We start from the raw sequence: 21,985 nt of genomic DNA on the forward strand, positions 1-21,985 counted from the left end.
CCATAAGCCCTACCAGGAATACGTCATGCTCCTCCACCTCTAATCTTGGCATATGCCTTCCCTTTCACGTGTCCTTCCCTTTGGTGCCTAGAGGAGTCACATGAATTTTTCAAGATGTATCTCTTCTATTATTTTCTCTTTGAATCTTTGGCCCCATAGTACTTCAACTCTGTCTTAATCATGATACTTATCAAACGGTGTTGTCATATTTTAAGAAATTTGCAGGAATTTTTTTCTTTTCTTTGCCATCCAGTCCCTTCCAGGAATTCCCTGAGGGCCAGCTTCCTATGCAGTCACATAAGTCCACACTGAGAAGGGCTCCATGCTTGGCTTAATGCTCTGCCAGTTGTGTCTTAAAATTTTTAAGAATTTTTTAACAAGAGGCCCCTCATGTTCATTTTTCCCTGTGCCCCACAAATTATGAATCCAGTCCCAAGTTCCATTAAGTGGTAAGAACTGCACAGATGTCAACCTGCCTGATTTTCCATGAAAACCTTCTTTCTGAGCCTAGATGTCCACTAACAGATGAATGGATAAAAAAGATGTGGTATATCTACAATGGAATATTATGCAGCCATCAAAAATAAAATCTTCCCATTTGCAATGATGTGGATGGAACTAGAGGGTATTATGCTACGTGAAATAAATCAATCAAAGAAAGACAATTATCATATAATCTCGCTGCATGAGGAATTTGAGAAACAAGACAGAGGATCAAAGGGGAAGGGAAGGGAAAATGAAACAAGATGAAACCAGAGAGGGAGACCAAACATAAGAGACTCTTAATCTCAGGAAATAAACTGAGGGCTGCTGGAGTGAAGGAGGGTGGGAGGGATGGGGTGGTTGGGGGATGGACATTGGGGAGGGTATGTGCTATGGACTGTGCTGTGACTTGTATGAGACTGATAAATCACAGACCTGTACCTCTGAAGCAAATAATACATTATATGTTAATAATAATAATAATAAAAGAAAAACTTTCTTTTACTCATGTGGTTAATGTTCAATGATATTTTTCTTATGGGGCTGGAACCACAGTGAATATATTCATTCTAAACAGCTTTCTCCTTACTATGACAGAAAAATAGTGGTTGATCCGTACTATCTGGGTAACTTTTGTGACCAGATTTGCAAGAAACTGGAGACCAGAGAATGTAACTGGCAACACTGTCCTATCAACTGCCTCCTGGGAGATTATGGACCATGGTCAGACTGTGACCCTTGTGTTGAAAAGCAGGTAGGTGACCCATGGGCACCTTCAGGAAATCCAAATCACAATATAAGACTTGGAAAACTGGCAGAAATGCTCAATTTCTTCAATTTCTGAAAATAAACAATCCCAGTTTCCACTGAAGGAAAATTCCATTTAGCAAAAAAAATTTTTTTGGTGGGGGCAGGGGGAAGAGGACTCATTTACATGTTTTACTATCATATGAGCTCCAAAAGGAACTTCTGCCCCAATGTTGGCATTGTACTTACTGAGTTCTGAATTCCACTGCTTGTTCCCTCTGAGAGCTCAGAAAGTAAAAGCAGATGCTAGAAAATAGGGATTTCAGCCCAAGATTTAAAATCAGACAGAAAGTAAAGACATTAATCAAATGACTGACTCCTGACCCTTCTTCTAATTTCCCTCTCCTCACAAGAAAGTCCCTCGATTTGTTTATTGTTCCAAGCTGTAATGTTTACTCACTTTAGCTCATTCCTATAAGGGCATTGGCCCACATAAACTGTAGTCACAGCAGTGCTGAGCATTCACACATTAGGGGGAAAAGAGGAACTGATTTATGGAGCACCCACTCAGAGAGAAACTGTTCTAAGCCCTTATATCATCTTATTCAAACTTCACATCAGAGTGTGTTTTCCTACTCCATTGACAGATGGGGAATTTATAACTCATTGGGGAACCAGTAATTTTCCCAAGAATATACCTCTGATGAATAGAGTGCTATATTTTGAACTTGGATTTTTTCTGACTTCAAAGACAGTACTTTTTGATCCTGTCCTATTCCTATCCTTCTCTGACTCCCTGTTTTACTACTCACCATTTAAAATCCTTTAAAATGTGGAGAATATGTCAACCTTGGTTTCCATGCTGACTTTCTCACACAGAAGAACCCCTGAATCCTTTCAAATTGATCACTTCACACTACCTCTGAGATATGAAAGTGCTATTGTGGGGCATCTGGGTGGCGCAGTCAGTTAAGTCTCTGATTCTTGGTTTCAGCTCAGGTCATGATCTCAAGGTCATGGGCTTCAGGCCCAAGTCAGGCTTTGCACTCACAGAGTCTGCTTAAAATTCGCTCTCTGTCTCCCTCTGCTCTCTATGCTTGTGCTTTCTCTCTCTCTCTAAAATAAGTAAATACATCTTTAAAAGTGCTATTGTTACTACCTGGAAGATATACTGCATGCAGGATACTCAGCAAATATTTGTGCACTTGATTTCATTTACTTTCACATGGTTTCAGTGTAAGAAGTCTTAGAAATCTATTGTCCTGCTTTCTCATTTTACAGTTTAGAAAACTGAGGTCCAGGGGTGCCTGGGTGGCTCAGTGGGTTAAGCCACTGCCTTCGGCTCAGGTCATAATCCCAGGGTCCTGGGATCGAGCCCCATGTCGGATTCTCTGCTCAGCGGGGAGCCTGCTTCCCTTCCTCTCTCTCTCTGCCTGCCTCTCTGCCTACTTGTGATCTCTGTCAAATAAATAAAATCTTTAAAAAAAAAAAAGAAAACAAAAAAAAGAAAACTGAGGTCCAGAGAGGTGCTGACTTCTCTAAGGGCACACAATAATAGAATTGGAAAACTCATTAGTTAATTTAGGAAACATTGCTGGAGGAAGAGTCACTGTGATGATTAAGAAGTCCAGTTTTCTTAGATACATTCTGGCTGTGACCCTGCTTCTAAGGTCCTCACCTTTCTCTACTTTCCTTTCAGTTTAAGGTTAGATCCATCTTGCGCCCTGGTCAGTTTGGAGGACAACCATGTACCGAGCCCCTGGTGACTTTTCGACCATGCATTCCATCTAAGCTCTGCAAAATTGAAGAGGTCGACTGCAAGAATAAGTTCCGCTGTGACAGTGGTAATGTACACTAGAAGATGTCCAGTCTCCAGTAAAAGAATGACTTGACTAGATGATGTCATTCTAGTTGACTATCAGTCAAAGTCATGACAGAGAAGTCCCACCTTATGTTAAGTATAGGGAGACAAAGGTGTTACGGTACCAATTGCCAAGCCATTCATGTATGAAAATAGCTTTCAAGCTATAATCATCTTGACAATGTACCTGATCCAATTGCTATTGGTGCCTAGGTCCCTACACTGTGATAAAGAAGGATGATGTGAAAGCAAGAGGAAAGAGAAGAAAAGGCAGATACTGGTAAAGAACAGCGATTAATAAGTACAAATCTGTAATCAGAACCAGCAGCTGAAAAGGAGTGACAGATTTAAAAGATCTTCAGTATCATTTACTAAGATGAGAATATTAAAAGTAAGATATTATGTCAAGGAAATGACTAGAGATAATGTGACAGACTTTCTTGGGTGGTCCGTTGAATGGTTCCAAAGGTAATTCCAAAGGGAAGATTGAAAATGCTTCAAACAGTGGCAACACTCCTTCAAGTCCATTACTCATTCAGATATTTACATTTCATTAGATTATGAATGAATATACTCGAATACACTACTTAATCATATGTATTCTTTTGCTAATTAGTACCTCTTCAACACCACCATTTTGAACTCTCTAAATCTGAGTTCTGCAAACTTTTCCAGTAAAGATCCAGACAGTGTATATTTTAGGCTTTTTGGCCATACATTCTTTATAGCAACTGCTCAAATCTGGCCCTGTAGCTTCAAAGCTGCCATAGACAGTCTATCAACAAGTGGGCAAGGCTGTGTTCCAATCACATTTTACATACAAAAACAGGCAGCAGGTGAGGTTGGGCCCTGCTTCCTGCCTTCAGCCATAGGTCACTAACCTCTTCTCCCAATAGTCAATTTGATGTTAAAATTGGAATTCATATGAATAAAATCCATACCATTTTTGTATACTCTGGAATACAATGAAAAGTTAAGTATTTATAGCTAGATAACAGATTTCAAATTCCGTAAGAAAATTGACTATAGACCTTAGGACTAATGTTTCTCTCCTCTTGCTCCTGATTCCTGCCTTCAGCTTTGCCATCTTTGGCTGAAAGTCAGATAGGAATGCTGGTGTCAGGATTTTCCCTCTGTGGCCCCCACACCTAGGAGATGAGGGTGGTACATGGGTGGCTACACTTCATGGCTACATGCATAAGGTCATGTCAAAAGTTGAAAAAAGAGGGACTATGAAAACAATCTTGCTGGCAATGACTGAGTGGAATACAGATGTAGGCATTAAATCCAGAATATTACGATAAAGGTTTAGAACTGAGGGGCAACTATTGGAAGCTTGAAGAATAATTTTGGAACCCATTACCAGAAAGAACTCTTTTATGCAATGGATGTTAAATCTGTGAAATTTACTACAGAAGGGTTTTGTTAACCAAAAATATTCACACGTTTGAGAAGGCTTTAGATACATCCATAGCCACCCATTCATAATGAGCATTTTAGGAAAGCTAGTGGTGTAATGACAGGTGATCTCTAGTTCATCAGCAATATATCCATAGCAAGTGATTAAAAAAAAAACTGACTTATGAAATGTGTATGCAGTGTGTGTTGAGTAGCTGCTACCCTGAGCTCTCTTAGTGACTTCTGCTCTGCTGTCCAGATCCCTTCACCAGGAAACCATAGATCTTCCCATGATCCAGCCACTAAGTAGTTGATCCCTGGCATGAATGTGGTCGGCATCCATTTTGACTGGGTGCTGCCATGGTCTATTGATTGTTAAATATTCCACTGAAGATTATAGACTACTTTGCTCCTCTAAAATCACCCATTAATGCCCGTCTCAAAAGGTATTAAAGGTTGGATGGACCATTATTTGACTCAGTAGGATGTCTGGCCCTCAATTAATAAGAACTGTTTATCCTAAAGAGAGTTTCTCTCTTCCCCTTCCTCCCTCATGATTACAGTTCTGGTTCCCCAAGACTAAATTTGTGATTTAAATGCATACATGGATCTTTGAGAATTACCCATAAGGCTAATAATCTCCACATGTACTATGCCAACTCCTTTCTCAAAGTCTTAATTTTAATCCTAAAGGCTAGAGAATTTGTACATATACTGTACGTTTACTGTATAGTATACTGTACATATACATATACTGTACCATTACAGTAACACAAAGCAGTTCAAGTAAGTGGGAAAAACATGCACAGTTTCTAAATGATACATAGCTCCAGATATAAGTACATAATGCATGTGTTGGCTAAAACACGCTGAATTCTGTAAATCCTGCACTATCCAAACTACCCTTCATCTTTCCCATTCCTTCTCTAGTATGGGATATATTTACAGCTTACTATATCCCTCCCCTTGTATTTCTTATTCCATTGAGTTTCTGTGGCCAGGAACCATTCTCAGATGTGTCCTATCAGACCAATATCACTCTTGCCACCCATTCCTAAACATCACTCAAAAGATGTCCTCTTGCCTTCATCCCTACCCTTCCTAATAGGTCCTGAAAGTACTAAAAGCACTGAAATTCTTATATTCAAACATATCTGGTACGTTGCTCATAAAACTAGGCTAATGAGAACTATACCTTGCACGTATGACCCTACCTCTGCCTGATAAAATGGGATTTCCTTTTTTTTAAAGTGTAACAGTATCAAAACTTAGAGTTGCTCAAATTTATAAGTAAGGGTATCAAAACTTTTTTTAAAATGTGATATTTGTTGTTTTTCTTCCTTTGGAAAGAGCAGCTATATTTCAAACTAAATTACACATTCTTTTCTGCCCTTAAAAAAGCCAGCAAACAAGCACTAGAGAGATGTGCTATTTTAAAAACAGACCATCTTTCAGGTTATATCTTTGGACTCACAGACATCCAATTCCCTCAATATATTCAGTCTTATTTGACTATGGTGCTCATATAACTATAATTCTTTTATAATTATGGTCTAGATACAATACAAAATTTTGAATAATTAAAGAAGGAACCTTAGTTACTTTTATTTTTCTCTACCTTCTTAATGAAGATTATTTACCAAAAGATTTTTTTTAAGATTTTTTTATTTATTTACTTGACACAGAGAGAGAGCACAAGTAGGGGGAACAACAGGCAGAGGGAGAGGGAGAAGCAGGCTCCCCACCAAGGGGGAGAGCCCAATGCAGTGCTCCATCCCAGGACCCTGGGATCATGACCTGAACCGAAGGCAGACACTCAATGACTGAGCCACCCAGGTGCCCCTATTTACCAAAAGATTTGAAACTAACTGCTTTCTGGGAAAATTTCTATTAATAAAAAAATTTAATTCAACAGAATACCCAATTTCTCCAAGCATTTCAGTTAGTAATGCATAGCCGCAGTGAGATGTTAATCACAACTTAGAGTACTTAACCCGATAATCTTGAGTAAAACATTTAATTCAGTCTCCTGAATTATGTCAGTGAGATCTGTACATAATTGTACAGATGCGAGCATCTCTGATTATAATAAGAGGCTGAGGGACAGGAGAGGGGCTGTCATTGTACATAAGTCATTTCAATTTCTTTTTCTTTTTTTTTTTTTTTTTAAGAGTTTATTTATTTGACAGACAGAGATCACAAGTAGGCAGAGAGGCAGGTAGAGAGAGAGGAGGAAGCAGGCTCCCTGCGGAGCAGAGAGCCCGATGTGGGGCTCGATCCCAGGACCCTGAGATCATGACCTGAGCCGAAGGCAGCAGCTTAATCCACTGAGCCACCCAGGCGCCCCAATTCCTGTAATTTATCAATATCCATTGATCCTAAGGATCTTTATGAAATTCGGCAAATTTAAAAAGGAAGGGAATTATCCAAGGAAATGGGATTGGTGTTATTTTGTAAATTCACTCACTTAACCTGGTACCTAACACAGTAGTACCTAGTAGTTTTCAAAAAATTGTTTCTTTTTAACTTGTTCAAAAAACAATTACATAAAATAAATTTTATGTCCTAGAACACAAGATTTAAAAAAATCATATAGCATGACTCTTATGTGTCTGGCTTCTTTTACTCAACAGAAAATTTTAGAGATATAGTGATAGTATCATGTGTACGTGTGTATGTGTTTAGGGTTTTATTTTTAAATTATAATAAATTATAGGGGTTTTTTCCTAAATAAAAACAGTGACATGTACTATGGTGAGTGCTGTGAAATGTGTAAGCCTGATGATTCACAGACCTGTACCCCTGGGGAAAATAATTCATTATATGCTAATAAAAATAATTTAAAAAAAAAACAGTGACCTTGATTTTGTTGTACTGAATCAAAAGAAAAGTCTGAACCTATTGTTGATTTTCTCGTACAGAATATGATTTATGCAGCAAGCTCACTGCAATGGGAATGGGATTCTAGAATTACCTCTTTTATTTAAGACAAGCAGCCCAACGGTGACTAAATAATTCTACAATGACTCTTGTTATCCTCCAAAAATAAGGGGAAAATATCAGTTTGGCATCCATTTCCATATTTTCTAAATCTGTATAAAAAATAATGAGAACTTTCCCTCACCACTCTCTCTTGACATTTAAAGCACTAACTTGTTTCAAATCAATTAAATACCTTCTCAAATAATCAAGTGTGTCGTTAACGTCGTTTGCTTTCCTTGACCAGGCCGCTGCATTGCCAGCAAGTTAGAATGTAACGGAGAAAATGACTGTGGGGACAATTCAGATGAAAGGGACTGCGGAAGAATAAAAGCAGTGTGCCTGGGGAAGAAGCAGCATCTTCCCATCCCCAGTGTGCAGCTGATGGGTGCTGGGTAAGTAATGTCTCTTCGTCCTTCGTGGGAGTAAAGGCATCTCAGGAGGAATGAGCTGGAAGCAGCAGTGAAGGGATGAGACCCATGTTTGTTCTCTTTCCTCAGTAACCTCTTATGACTCCCACCAGCCTTTTCTCCCACACGTAGCTGCCCTGCTCAGGCAGTATGTGGCCAGGATCCTCACTCATGGGGAATAAAAGAACTTGGCATTTTCACCCTTAGTCTGTACCAGGCAATGTTAGGCACAGTTCATAAACATCGCTTGTTTCCATTCCCATCTATCCTTCTGACAGCTCTGCAGTGAATCAGACCAACTGGTGCCGGGTGGATTCCTGGGGATCAGTCTTGAATGGGCCAGTAACCTATCACAAATGCACAGTTTCCTCAACCGTATGTTGGATGACTACAAACGGATTTGAAGTTCTGCCCTAAGAATTCCTAATTAGAGTTGATTTCAATGAGAATGTTCCAAAGCATCTTCTTATCAATGGACAGAAATGCTTTCCCTGGAAGAAAACCTCAGCCCAAAATTCCCACTGATAATCACATTTCCTAATGTTCTGATTGATGAGGGGTGACATTACAAACTCACCCCTTGCTCAACTGATCTAGCTTCTAGAGTTACAGATGGGGAGGACCACATGCTATGTGTACTTTGGCAGAAGGACCATGTGGCCCTCTGCCAACCAGAGTTGTTATCCCAAGGTTTCTCAGAAATGAGCAAAACCTGCTGGCTCAGGGACAGCCAGTCCTCTCCCCGCCTCTCCAGGGACTGAGAATTTTAAGAGCTGCTTACTGGAATTCTTTCTAATCTGCTAGCCTTAGAATCTCTGCCCTCTTCTCTAGCACATTTCTACCCAAAAACTGTAGCCTCCTGGGTAGCTGTCCCTCTTTTTAAGTAGCATCTCTCCAAGAAAGAATTTAACAAGACATACCAATGTTCTTACATTGCCAGCACCAGTCACCAGGTCTTAAACCTAAAGCAAGAATCAGGCAATAACAGCATGCCATTTGTTTTTTCTCAGGCTCAACAGAGGTACAAATGCATACACACATGTATACATAGAGGCACACACATGCAGATTTATGTGTGTGTATGTGTGTGTGTAATTTTAAATGAAATTTTTAAAGTCATAAAATATGATGTGTAAAGACAAATTAGATTAAAAAAAAAACACTTTAAAAACTTAAAATATGGGGCGCCTGGGTGGCTCAGTGGGTTAAGCCTCTGCCTTCAGCTCAGGTCATGATCTCAGGATCCTGGGATCAAGTTCTGCATCGGGCCCTCTGCTCGGCAGGGAGCCTGCTTCCTCCTCTCTCTCTCTCTCTGCCTGCCTCTCTGCCTACTTGTGATCTCTTTCTCTGTCAAAGAAATTTTAAAAATCTTCTTAAAAAATTAAAAATTTTAAAAAAATTTTAAAAATATTTTAAAAACTTAAAATATGAAAGACCGTGATGTATTTGAAAGACCAAAATATTTAAACTCAACTTAAATACCACAAAGGAGAGAAGAAAGAATAAAGCTGAAAATTGCAAAACAGTTGACTTAATTCCTGACAGACTCCTCAGGTGTGCCCTGACAAAGCCACCTCCAGAAAACTATCTTTGGGCTTATGACCTGGGAGCCATTTTTCTCAAACCCTTTCTTGTCTGTGACAAACTCATAAGTACATTGTAGAACACGTATAAGGTCAACAGTTTTTTTTAATGTCATCGATCCCTCTCAACTCAGAAAACAAAACTGAATGAGTCTGAAAACAGCCGTGAGTCTGAAAACACTCATGCTCCCATAAGTAGTTTGGAACATTTTTCCCAGACCAACTCCTGATGCTTTCTCCCTCAAATATCCATTGACACGAATTCAAATAGGGACAAGAATGAACCTCAAATTGTGTTTGTAGCTATTTGAGTATGAGATGCATCTTACAAAACCCACAGGAATCAGGTCTTTTTTTTTTTTTAACAGCTTTATTGAGGTACAATTCACATACCAGTTCTCCGCCTTGTGTACCTCTTTTCCTCTCACATGACTACCCTTCTCACCCAGAAGTGTAGGTGTTTTCCCCCAAGTCAATCTCTGTGACACCAATTGGGTGTCCTGCAGTTTAACTCAATTAATGCCAAAGGTTAAGGGCTCAGTCCCACAAGACCAGACCCTTCTGATACTAATCACAAGACCAAATATCACCTGTGATTCTGACACCTAAAAGGTTTTCAGGACCCCCTCTTCTTTGCTTTATTTGCTAGAATGGCTCAAAGAACTCATGAGGTAAAACAATTTATTTACATTGCTAAAAAACAAAATTCAACTGAGTAAGTTAAGATGTAATTGGCTTTATTCAATGATTCGTGAATCAGGCAGCATCCCATCTAGCAGATAGAAATGAGCTCCAAGGGAGCTATACAAAATGGAAGACTTTTATGGGCAGAAAGATGCAGAGCAAGGAAGTTTCTTTTCAGAAACTTCCTTTAAGAAAGAAAGTTTCTGGATTATTTCAAGCAAGGCACCTTCCTTTGAGGGAAGGCAAGTGTTGATCAGGCCGATTACCTCACTAGCGCTGACCAGATAATTCCATATGGCTGGTTAAAGGTCACTTTCTTGGGAGAGGCAATCAAGAACTGCATTTAGGTGAGGCATTAAGGATTTGTTTGCTGACATGAATCTTAGCCCAAGTGACTCCATTTTGCTGTTTCTTTCTTTTTTAAAATACTGGCTACCAGTTTATTATAAAACGATGTAAAAAAGAATACAAATGAAACACCAATTGGTAGACATAAGTAAGGCAAGATATGTGGGGAGGGGCATGGAGCATCCATGCCCCCATCCCCCTGCACATCATTCTCCCAGCACGTCCATGTGTTTACCAATTGAGAAGCAAACGGAACCCCATACTTGTGGAATTTTTATATCAGTCATGTAGGCTTGATTGATCATTGATTCCATTTCCAGTTCCTCTCCCCTCTCTGGAGATGGAAGGTAAGGCTGAATATTTCAAGATTTTAACTTGGGTTGGTCTTTCTGGTGACAGGTCCCCGTAGAGAAGCCTACAAAGAGTCACCTCATTTGAACAAAAGACACCCAAGAAATTCCAAGGGATTTAGGAGCTCTGTGTCAGAAATTAGGGTCAAAGACCAAATATTAGAACAAAAGATGTTCACAGTGCTCTTATCACTTAGGAAGTTACAAGCGTTTTAGGAGGGTTAGTTTTTTTTAATTTCCATAATTTTTTAAATATCTGACTTGTGCTAAGCTAATGACCTTCAATTTCCTCATTTGTAAAATAGGTGAAATAATTGTATCTTTATCTACATCACATGGTTATCATAAATACTAAATACATATAACAGTAACATTATTGATCAACCAGAGCTTGATATATGTATACGTATAAATATATGTATATATTTACTTTATACAGATGGTAAATATGTATGTATATTATATAATGTATGTAAATATACAAATAATAAATTATGTGTAAAATATACATATCATAAATATTTTTAAGCATTTGTTAAATAAATTTAAATATTGTTAGTTATTAGTAAGAATGATAATATTATAATTTTATTAAAATACTGCTGTTACTATTTAATTATTGGCTGTCTATAAGAATTCCTTTATGTATCATACTGAAGGAAGTAAACTCAGAACGGCATTAATTATGTAATAATTTCTTTCATAATCTGCTTCCAAAGTTTGCACTGATATGGTAAGTCATGAAATTAAAATAAACCTAAATTTTAGTTCATGCTGAAAGCCCAGAATATTTAAGTGAGTGGAATATGGAGAATCTAACAGAGCCAGAAGGGCAAAGTTTTGGCTTCCAGACCTTTCTGGCTGCTTCACCATAAGCTAGAAAAAAATGGGCTTTTTTTCAAGTAATTCTTCAAGAGTCAAAAATGTCTAAGAAAGGAATTTCTTTCATAGAAGTCTGGTAAATTTTAAAGATTGCTCCACATCTATTTAATTCTTGAAAATTACTTTGTTTACAGGTATCATTTTCTAGCAGGGGAGCCCAGAGGAGAGGTCCTTGATAACTCTTTCACTGGAGGAATATGTAAAACTGCCAAAAGCAGTAAAACAAGTAATCCATACCGTGTTCCGGCCAATTTGGAAAATGTCAACTTTGAGGTATGACAGCCTATCATGGCGTCCCTCCAATGTTGATGGTGATTAAAAGCTAAACTTCCAATGAAGAATTAGTGATGAAGGAAGGGACAGAATACAAGGGTAATGAACATTTTAAATCAGGTATTATGGGTTGGTGTTTAACCCTTCCACAACCCAGTGAGGTCAGTGTTACTGCCCTTACTTTACAGATAAAAAATGAATGTAACTCAATTTGCCCGTAGTCGAGCATCTCATACATCAGGGGTTAGTGATTTAAGGTCAGGTTTCCCAAACTCCAGAGTCCAGTGAACATTTAGCTGTACCTTCTCCCACACAGATAAATAAACAGTTTGCTTGATTCCAAATTTCGTCATACCATAGCTAGCTCTCTCAGGTAACCACAAAAGTGTTATGGTTATATAAAAGAGTGCCTGGCTTCTTAAAAAATCAAAATGAAACTAAGTGTCACAGGGGTAGTTCTTCTTACCTTCGTATTTTATTAGTTGATTTGGTTTTCTGTTTGTTTTCCTAAGTGTGATGAGAGATATACTACATACTCCCAGGACCAACTCCAGTGCCTTACACAAAAGTGCTCCAAAATTCTTGAACTAAAGCAAACAATCCATTTCTTTTAATGTATGATAAGAGAAACAGGAAAGACAGGATTTTAATAGTAATATCAAGGCATACAAATTCGACATGGCATACAAATTCGACATGCTAGAGAGAATTTCAGGGGGTCCATTGATTTCTGAGACTGCTTTATGGATAGTATAAGTTCAGCAAAAGTCATTTAATCCTTCCTTTAGAAAACCTTTCACACATATATAAATACAAGCAGTTTTCCAATTTAATCAGCTTAATTTAAAGCTATCTGATATGTATTAATGCACATAGGGAATGCCCTTGGGGCCCAAATGCCAAATTCAAACACATTCTGGGAGAGATCTCTGCCTGGAGATAGAAGTGACAAGGGCAACAATTGACCTCTGACCAAGTCAAGAAACTGCCCATTATCTCCCCACAGATCCAGATGCTAATTCCAGAGGGTCCACCACCACCTAACTAGGAACTCAGAAGAGACATTGTTCCAAAGAAATTCTGTCAATTACAGCATTATTCTTGAGGATATGAAATAAGCTTTAGAGACAGAGCTAACACCCAAACATTTACATATAATACTGTAATGTTGGAGGATGTCTTCTAGCACAACCAATCCATATCCTTACTTTTAAAATACAACAACTCCCCTCCCCCAAATACTTCCTATATTCTCAGCAAGCATCTATTTCAAGCAGTTTTACAAGTAACGTGTGAAACTCAGCTCATGGGATGAGGGCAAATTTGGACAAATTTGTTATCTCAACATATCTACACAATACTTGCAGTTTTGAAAGTACTTGCTGGAAGTATTTGCTTTCATTGTTTTACTCAATTCCCATAACAATCTTCCCAGAAAAATAGAAGATTGTTTATGTCCATTGTACCCATAGAAGATCCAAGATCTGAAGCCGCTAACAACTTCCTTGGAGTTACGCAACAAGTAAATGGCACATGCAAATGAGAACTCCTGGCTCCTAGTGCAGCGCTGCTTGAGCTAGGTGAGACCTTGACAGTAATAGCAAGAAAGACATTAACAACCGTGCAATATGTGCCAGGTTTGTGTACCCTTCATAAACTGTCATTTATAAAAGGTATCCCCTGGGAGGTTCACCAAGGATGTGTAGAGTGAGCTCTTCCAGCTTACAAGAGTGAATTGTTAAATTTTGGGGAACTTTGCAAGCCAGTTTATAGACATAGCCACTACTAAATATTAAGTACATAATCTTACAATCACATAAAAGTATTAAAAACCTATGTAATAATTATTCAAAATTTATCAACTCTCTATTATTTTGCTACATATTCCCATCTACGCTCTAGAGGTTACATACCTCTATTGTATCAATGTAATGAAAATGCTATATAATAATTTGCTATCGTACATTTCTTTCCAGGTTTGAATTAAGAGACACCACCCAGGTAGCTTGAATCAGGTGTGGTAGGAACACATACACCATAACCAAGGGCAAGTGCTGTAGTAAGTCACAGGTTTTCCCCCTACCAGAGAGTTGGTTTTTAAACATTTACCAGCAGACCACTGGATCCGCCCACATAACTTGGTAACCCAAGTCTGGGTGCCTAGTTACATCAGGAAATACAGCCCCAAATTCCTCATTCAGAATAAGAGACTCCTTTCATTATCAGTGTAGATTAAACATTGTTGAACCTTACTTAAGAAGCTACCTGTGTTGATGTCTAACTATATATCATTGATTTTTAGGTAATATTCAACTACTGAGGAAGGTCAATAACCAGATCCAAGGTCAAAAGAGACCGGTTGACTTTTCACCGATCTCTGTATTGCTTTGTTCATGCTGTTAGCAGGCAGCTGTGCAAATCTAAGCTGTGCCTTAATGAAAACATAGAGGAGGAGAAATTCAGCAGACACCTGACTTCCCTTCTCCTCTAGTACTGGGGTTCATTAAGACAGATGAAATAACAGGTTGCCTGGTACAGATGAGAGAGGCTCTTGAAAGGAAAGGAAGGGAAGACATTAGACAGGAAGTCAGATTAGAAGACCCGTGGAAGAATTCTGCCCCTTGAGGATCCCCCAGCTGCTAACTGCAGAACTCAATCACCGTATGATTCCTGCACCAGCCCCCAGAGCTGTACCACTTACTCAGGAAGACTCCTCACTTTTTCAAGGTGGTGCTGCTTCACTACTGGTTGTATGCTAAGTATTTGCTGTCAGCAGCAAAGTGCAGAGTGTGGTCGCCACTGGACTCTGATTCTTAACAAGACATTGCCCTATTTGGGCATGGCCCCTTGCTGCATCCCAAAGCTATGAAAACATTCAAGTCCTCCCCCAAATTCCTTGTGAAATCCACAATTTCAGGTCCTGTCTCTAACCCTCACAGCACAGGAAACCAGGTGCTACCCAGTCCTCTCTATTTCCAAAGTCCCGCTTATCTCTCCTCACCTCCTTTCTACAAACCCATCTTTCTTTAAACTCAAAAGTAGGGGCACCTGGGTGGCTCAGTGGGTTAAAGCCTCTGCCTTGGGCTCAGGTCATGATCCCAAGGTCCTGGGATCCAGCTCTTGACATTAGGCTCTCTGCTCCGCGGGGAGCCTGCTTCCTCCTCTCTCTCTGTCTGCCTGCCTCTCTGCCTGTCAAATAAATAAATAAATAAATAATCTTTTTTTAAAAAATAAATAAATAAACTGAAAAGTAAAAGTGTCAACACACAGAGAGTCCTATGTCACCAGCCCATTGGATCTACAGACAGTGAGGGTGGACGGGCTCATCGAGGTATGCAATGATAGGTAAATGAGGATTAAAACCTTTCCCCAGAGTTTGGGTAATATCTCCTCCTGGGAAAATCCATACTTTCAAAAGTTGTCTTCGCTTTCTATATTCACTGTCATGGAACAGCATTTTCATCATCTCTCTCTCTCTCTCTCTCTCTCTCTCACGCTCTCTCTGTCCTCCCTCCCCATAGCTCCTTGCTCAACAACTTCTGTGAACTCAACTCCTCTTTCAAATGCCCCAGTTTCTCTCTACCCAACCACCACTGCCCTAGACCTGGCCATTATCCTGTCTCACATGGCTTATTGCAACAGTTTTTGCAACCACTCCCCTGGCCTCCGCTTTATTGACTACAGTTAACATGATCTTGGTAAAACACAAAAGTGATGGTAACACTTTCAATATTTCATTCATTCAATTAACGTTTTTAAAGAACCTGTTATATGCAAAACCTTCCTTTAGAAGTCAATCCAAGTACTTTCTCAGGGCATACAAGCCCCGCCCCAGTTTCCCAGGTCAACCTAATTTTTCAGCCCTGCTCACCCATAAACCTGTCCTTCCAGCAAGTTAATATACATGGGCAGAGTTTCCCTGAGCTTCTGCCCAGGATACCTGAGCCCTCCTCTTTCCATGCTAATATTTTTTTTTCCTTTACACTGACACGTCTTTTCTTGCGTAAGAGCTTAATTCATAAAACAAAATATTTGTACTCTGAGCTTTTTAGAGAAATGGTAAAGAAATTTCAGCGGCTATATTTAAATATGATCGTATTGCTTCATCCCTAACTAAAGAGCTTCATTTGTGGGCCCTTTAAATGCTAACTAGCATGCATTGGAGTATCTGAAAGTAGCACTGAACTTTTGACTGTGTCTTACTGTTGAGCAAGACTCTTTTGCAGCTGGGTTATTTTGTCTTTCCTTCACTAATTGTACAAGGTATTTGATTGTGATATGCGGTTTGCCTCACAGGTCATTTTAATACTGAATATTTTAAAACCAGAAACTTTCCCACTGCAAACCAGAAGAGCATATTTAACATAAAATAGTCTTCAATCAATTTATTTTGCAACTTTGTTTTTGTAATTCATCCACTGTCTCTTTGTAGCAGCATAACCATAACAGGGATTTAACTTGTACTTGGAAAATTCCTGCTCCACTGCTAGTTCAAGTCCAGTTCCAGGGGTAGTGTCTTTCTCCTCTTCCCAGACTCAGGGAAGGCAGAGAACCAGCTGCCAGGCAGAACCAATCTATTATTTGGCCTCTGCCCCGCAGACATAGCCAGCAGAGCGCTGATGCCCAACATCTAGAGGAGACTAAGTGCCTGGGAATGGAAGTAGAACCGGATAGGACAGCATCTGTCCTCCCCTTTTATAGGCCTCAGTTTTCTGGGAGATAACCTTCAATTAGATTGCAAAAAGCATCAAAATTTACAAGCAGACTAAAAATAACCCTTGTTGCTTATGACCCTGTTCAGTCTCAGTTTAGGAGTAGTTTGCTTGATGAAGACTTACCTGGAGGGGCCTCTCTGGGTTTTAGGGTTATTTATGCCAATCCCATTAGCAGCACAACACTTCCCACATTGAATTAAGTGTGGGTGATTATTTTTCTCCCTAACTACTATTGACTCCCTGAGGACAGGAACTAATTTTTCCTTTATTTCTAGCAAAATGGGTCTTAGATAAATAATCATTGAGTGCATAAGGGAATGAAGGTTCATTGCATTAGATCTTAACAAGTAGCTGTAATATTTCCTAAGTTATGTCTTATTTCATATGGATTTTTTTCTCCAGGTAAAAACTGAAGAAGATGATTTTGAAACAGATTTCTACAAGGACTTAATTCCTCTTACAAGTAACAAAGATCGACAAGGTTCCTCTTCAGGGGAATACCTAGAAGGTGTTCATGTACCAATTTTTTATTCCTCAAAGAAAACTCAAAGCACCACCCATAACCATGCCTTCAAACAAGCCATAGAAGCCTCTCACAGAAAGGTAATCAAAATGGTTCCCAATCTGTTTATTCTTTTTGAAAAATTAATGCCAATTCCAGCAACCATCCAAGGAGAAGGGGAGAGTTTGGGGCATCAAATCAGTAAGATTTCTAACACAAATTTAAATAGATTTGCCTTGTTATATCTGATTTCAGAAGTTATAGAGGTGATACATATAATGATGCATATATTTGGCTGTATTTATGGTTGTGTTCTCTTTGTCTTACTGTTTTAGGCATATTTTTTATAAACCATATGTAACAGAACTTTGCTTTTTTAATCTACAGGTCTTTGCTAGGGAAATTTCATCTTCTTTGATTTAATATACCTACTGAAATACTAGATTATATTTCTTCCTTTTTAATTTTTCTTACTCATTTTATTTTGTTGCTATTTCTTATTTCTTTAATTTTGTTATCTTTGTCTCATTTCTGTTTACTGCTTCTTGTCCTTTTGATCATTTTGTAAGTGCTACTAAACTTTTAAATCCTGCTTGTGGTTCTCTTTCTTTAATTAACAAGCATAATTAAACCTGTGTTTTTCTTTGATCACATGAAATAATATCTATAGTTCCCAAAAGATGTTCTCTATACCCCACCCTCCACTATTTCCTTTACCTTTCTGGTCCCCCACCACTAAACCTCAGTTTTACTGAGATAGTTCAAAACCTTTGTGTTCCCTTCCTTAGAATCGTTTTGTGTTCATTTTTATATTACATATGTTAGTTTGTATTTTATTCTGACTCTTATATTCTCTGTTTAAAGATTCCTCAGTAACATTTATAAAGTTCATAGTCTGTATTTTATATTTGTGTTATATTTTATATATTGTATATGTGTGTGTGTCTATACATTTACTCCCTAAATCCTTATAGATCTAAAATGCTTACATTTTTCCTGAGCAATAAAGGAATATCTTGGCCAAATATAGGAATATTGGATCATAGTCTTCTTTTCTTGGTAATTGGTGGATATCCTACTATCTTCTACTTTTCATTGTTGCATAGGAAAAATCACATGCAGAGCTGATTTTCTTTCTTTTATTTTCTCTATCTGGAAATTCATAGTTTTTATTTCTGTTGTTTAGAATTTAGTTTGTAAGGAAGTATTAGACTTCTTTCATTAATCTTGCCAGGAACCAATGAAACTCTTTCAATATGTAAAGATACATTTTCATCCATTAACCTTTCTTCTTCTGTTGCTTTTTCTTTGATTATTTGTATATGAAAACTCCTGGACACATTTTCCAATTTAGGGGATAAATTTATACTAGACATTTTTAGACATTTACAAATGTATTTTAAAATAGTATCTCTTCCTCACTACAACCACTACTGTGTACTATTTTTTTTCCAGAGAGATGACTGGGAAGACTGAGCCCTGAATCACAGAACCTGAGGGGAGAGGTGAAAAGAGTTACCAACACTAGAACAGATGGGACCAGCGGCTGGAGGGCACCATTTTATGGTTCCTCCTGCCTGTACCATAGTGCCTCTCATATTTTTATTTATTCACCCATTCATACACTTACATAAATAAGAGATTTTATAACACTTTATAGATAATTTTCCTAGGCACTTCATTTATCTTCAAAAGAACACTAAGGGAATCAGAGTAAATATTTTTAATAACATTTTACAGATGAGTAAATTAAAGTCCATACATTTATTTTTAACCCAAGAAATATTTATCAGGTATCTACCATGTAGATACCAAGAAGCTAAGTGTTCCTGGGCATTGAAATCAGTTTGTCTGATTTTTGCCCGCTCTTCATATCACTACGTTACACTTCAAGCTATTTGCTTATTCATTCATTCATTTATTCATAATTTAAACAAACTGTTGAAAGAGTAGAGTTCTGGTGATATGAACACGTAAGAGAAAAAAAGAGAGAATAGAGTAGATTCCTTTTATAACATAAATTGTGAGTGCACTTTAGAATGGGCTATAGGTAGTATAGTGCCCCTCAAATTTGCCAAATTATATTCTTTTTCCTTTTAAGTTTTTATTTTAATTCCAATTAGTTAACATACAGTGTTATATTCATTTCAGGTGTACGATATAGTGATTCAACCCTTCCATATATCACCCAATGCTCATCACAAGTGCCCTCCTTAGTGCCCATCACCTACTTCACCTATCCACCCCAACCATGTTTGTTCTCTATAATTAAGAGTGTGTCCATGTTTTCTTTAAGACTTTTTTAAATTTATTTGAAAGAGAGACACAGAGATAGCATGAGTCGGAAGGGTGGAGCTGAGGGAAATGGAGTGGGAGAGGGATAAGCAGACTCCCCACTGAGTAGTAAGCAGGCTGCAAGGCTCAGTCCCAGGACCCTGAGATCATGACCTGAGCCAAAGTCAGATGCTCAAACAACTGAACCACCAAGACACTCTGAGAGTCTGGTTTTTGATTTGTCTCTCTTTCTTTCCCCTTTGTTCATATGTTTCATTTCTTAAATTTCACATATGAGTGAAATCATTTGGTATTTGTCTTTCTCTGACTGACTTATTTTGCTTAACATTATACTCTTCTAGCTCTTTCCATGTCATTGCAAATGGCAAGATTTCATTCTTTTTTATGGTCGAGTAATGCAAATTATATTTTTTTCTTTCAAGATTTTATTTAAATTCAAGTTAGTTAACATATAGTATAGTCTTCATTTCAAGAGTAGAATATAGTGAGTCATCACTTACATATAACACCCAGTGCCCATCACAATACACACCCTCATTAATGCCCACGACCCATTTAGCCCATCCCCCCTTGCAAATTATACACTTATAACAAGTTAAAATCGGAATTACTAGGAAGTAAAAATATACATCCCATGGCCCTTCTCTTAACTTACTGATTCAGAATATCAGATGGGGCATGTGATTTTGTCTTTTTTTTTTTTTTAATCCCCCAGCTTGCTCTAATATATCCAGGATTGGAAAAAACTGCTTAAAAATATAGTCCATAATGAATAGGGAAATGGAGATATTGAAAGAGACAGAGATATATATATATCGGTCTCAACTTTAAGATTTGCTTCACAGAATTGGTTTATAAATGTTTACGAGAAATGTGTTAAAAGCAAGAAGGGGGCCAGGGTGGAAAAGAATAGGGTAGAGAGAACGGAAAGAGAGAGAGAAAAGTGTTAATGGTGACTCTTTTTCAATCTTTGTGATTATTTCTTTTCTTTTGTGTTAGCAGCCATTTTATGCCTTAATTATAGCACACAGGAAAATAGCTATTTAATAGTTTACAGCTACGATAAAGTTCATTTGCTAAAATACTCTCTCTGCTATTACTCAAACACTACACTTTGCTAAAATTGAGAGATACTTAAAGTATATATAATATTTTTTACAACAGTATATGTGGATATACTCCAAAAACTCAGTGGATATGTAGAAAGACAATTTAATGGAATGAGTTTGGGTATAAGACCAACCACCAAATCATAAATTAACCTGACATAATAAGAAATTATTAAAAACAACACCTCTCAAACAAATATTCCATTTTATGGGTAGAGGAGGGAATATAAATAATGTTGTTTAATTTTAAACCTAAGTAATTTTGAACCATAGCATGTTAGAGTTGAAAGGGGTGTGGTATTGTCACCTGTCACACAGCCCTCATTTGGGCCCCAGGTGACATTTCACAGACATCTGGGGCCTGGGGAATGTAAACGCCTTTTTCAGGTTAAGGACAAAGCTGGGACTTGAGCTCAATTGCATAACTTACAATTCAAAATTTATGCAATCCTTCTTTAACGTTTCGCATTAGCAAGAATTTCTAAATAAACACTCAGTAGGAATGCAACCGTGATTGACAATCAAGAATGAAAGACTGACTTTTCCGATCATGGATGTCTTTTTGGTAGATGCACCTACCAAACCTAGGCTTCTGCCACACAATTCGCATTACCGAGATGATGTTATCTGTTCCGCACTTTGAACGTCTCAGGAAAAAATCCTGGGAAGTGAAACAAAAATTCTAATTTTGTGTAGGAGAGCATGCCACAGAGAGTTAAAGCTGTTAGAAGACTATGGATGGGATGAAGCTGGTGATAAATGGATGACATTTAAAAGCTTGACACTTCAAACTTTCATTACCTTTAATCATCTAATCATCTTGGCTTTTTTTTTCTTCTTTTCTCCTCTTCCATTTAGGATTCTAGTTTTACTAGGATCCATAAAGTGATAAAAGTTTTAAACTTCACAATGAAAAGTAAAGATCTGCAGCTTTCTGATGTCTTTTTGAAAGCACTTAACCACCTGCCTCTAGAATACAACTTTGCTTTGTATAGCCGAATATTTGATGACTTTGGGACTCACTATTTCACCTCTGGCTCCCTGGGCGGCGTGTATGACCTTCTCTACCAGTTTAGCCTCGAGGAACTCAAGAATTCAGGTAGGCTTTTTGCAGTCCTCCCTTTTTTTCAACTTGACTCGACTGCCTGCAGTTCATTTTTCTCTTACTCTGTCATTTTAACTCTTCTTTATCAACTTTTAGACTCCACTTTATTTCCAAAATGGTATGAAGAACAACCAAAAGGTACACACTCAAGCAAATAAAATAAAAATAGAAAATTGGGAACAAAAAAGAAGGAAAAATAAATATACATTCCTCTTTGACTGGACATTAGGTTTGTTTCTGAATTTCCTGACATCTAGGAAC

The 21,985-nt window shown here is 38.0% G+C and overlaps 1 protein-coding gene and 1 long non-coding RNA gene across 2 annotated transcripts in view; one reads left to right on the top strand and one right to left on the bottom strand.

Moving 5' to 3' along the window:
• Positions 1–14,784, bottom strand: part of LOC123938937 — a 33,815-nt gene extending 19,031 nt beyond the window's left edge. The window contains exon 1 of the long non-coding RNA XR_006817790.1: positions 14,700–14,784. This is a non-coding gene — a long non-coding RNA (uncharacterized LOC123938937). The remainder of the gene's footprint in view (positions 1–14,699) is intronic.
• The window catches only part of C6 (complement C6), a 60,047-nt gene that overhangs the window by 5,925 nt on the left and 32,137 nt on the right, over positions 1–21,985 (top strand). Inside the window, exons 4-9 of the mRNA XM_046000730.1 lie at positions 1,081–1,237; positions 2,930–3,074; positions 7,716–7,863; positions 11,860–11,998; positions 17,116–17,316; positions 21,478–21,718. Of these exons, the coding sequence (XP_045856686.1) occupies positions 1,081–1,237; positions 2,930–3,074; positions 7,716–7,863; positions 11,860–11,998; positions 17,116–17,316; positions 21,478–21,718 (1,031 nt within the window). The remainder of the gene's footprint in view (positions 1–1,080; positions 1,238–2,929; positions 3,075–7,715; positions 7,864–11,859; positions 11,999–17,115; positions 17,317–21,477; positions 21,719–21,985) is intronic.

The sequence above is a fragment of the Meles meles genome, chromosome 3, assembly GCF_922984935.1.
Source record: "Meles meles chromosome 3, mMelMel3.1 paternal haplotype, whole genome shotgun sequence".
NCBI lineage: Eukaryota > Metazoa > Chordata > Mammalia > Carnivora > Mustelidae > Meles > Meles meles.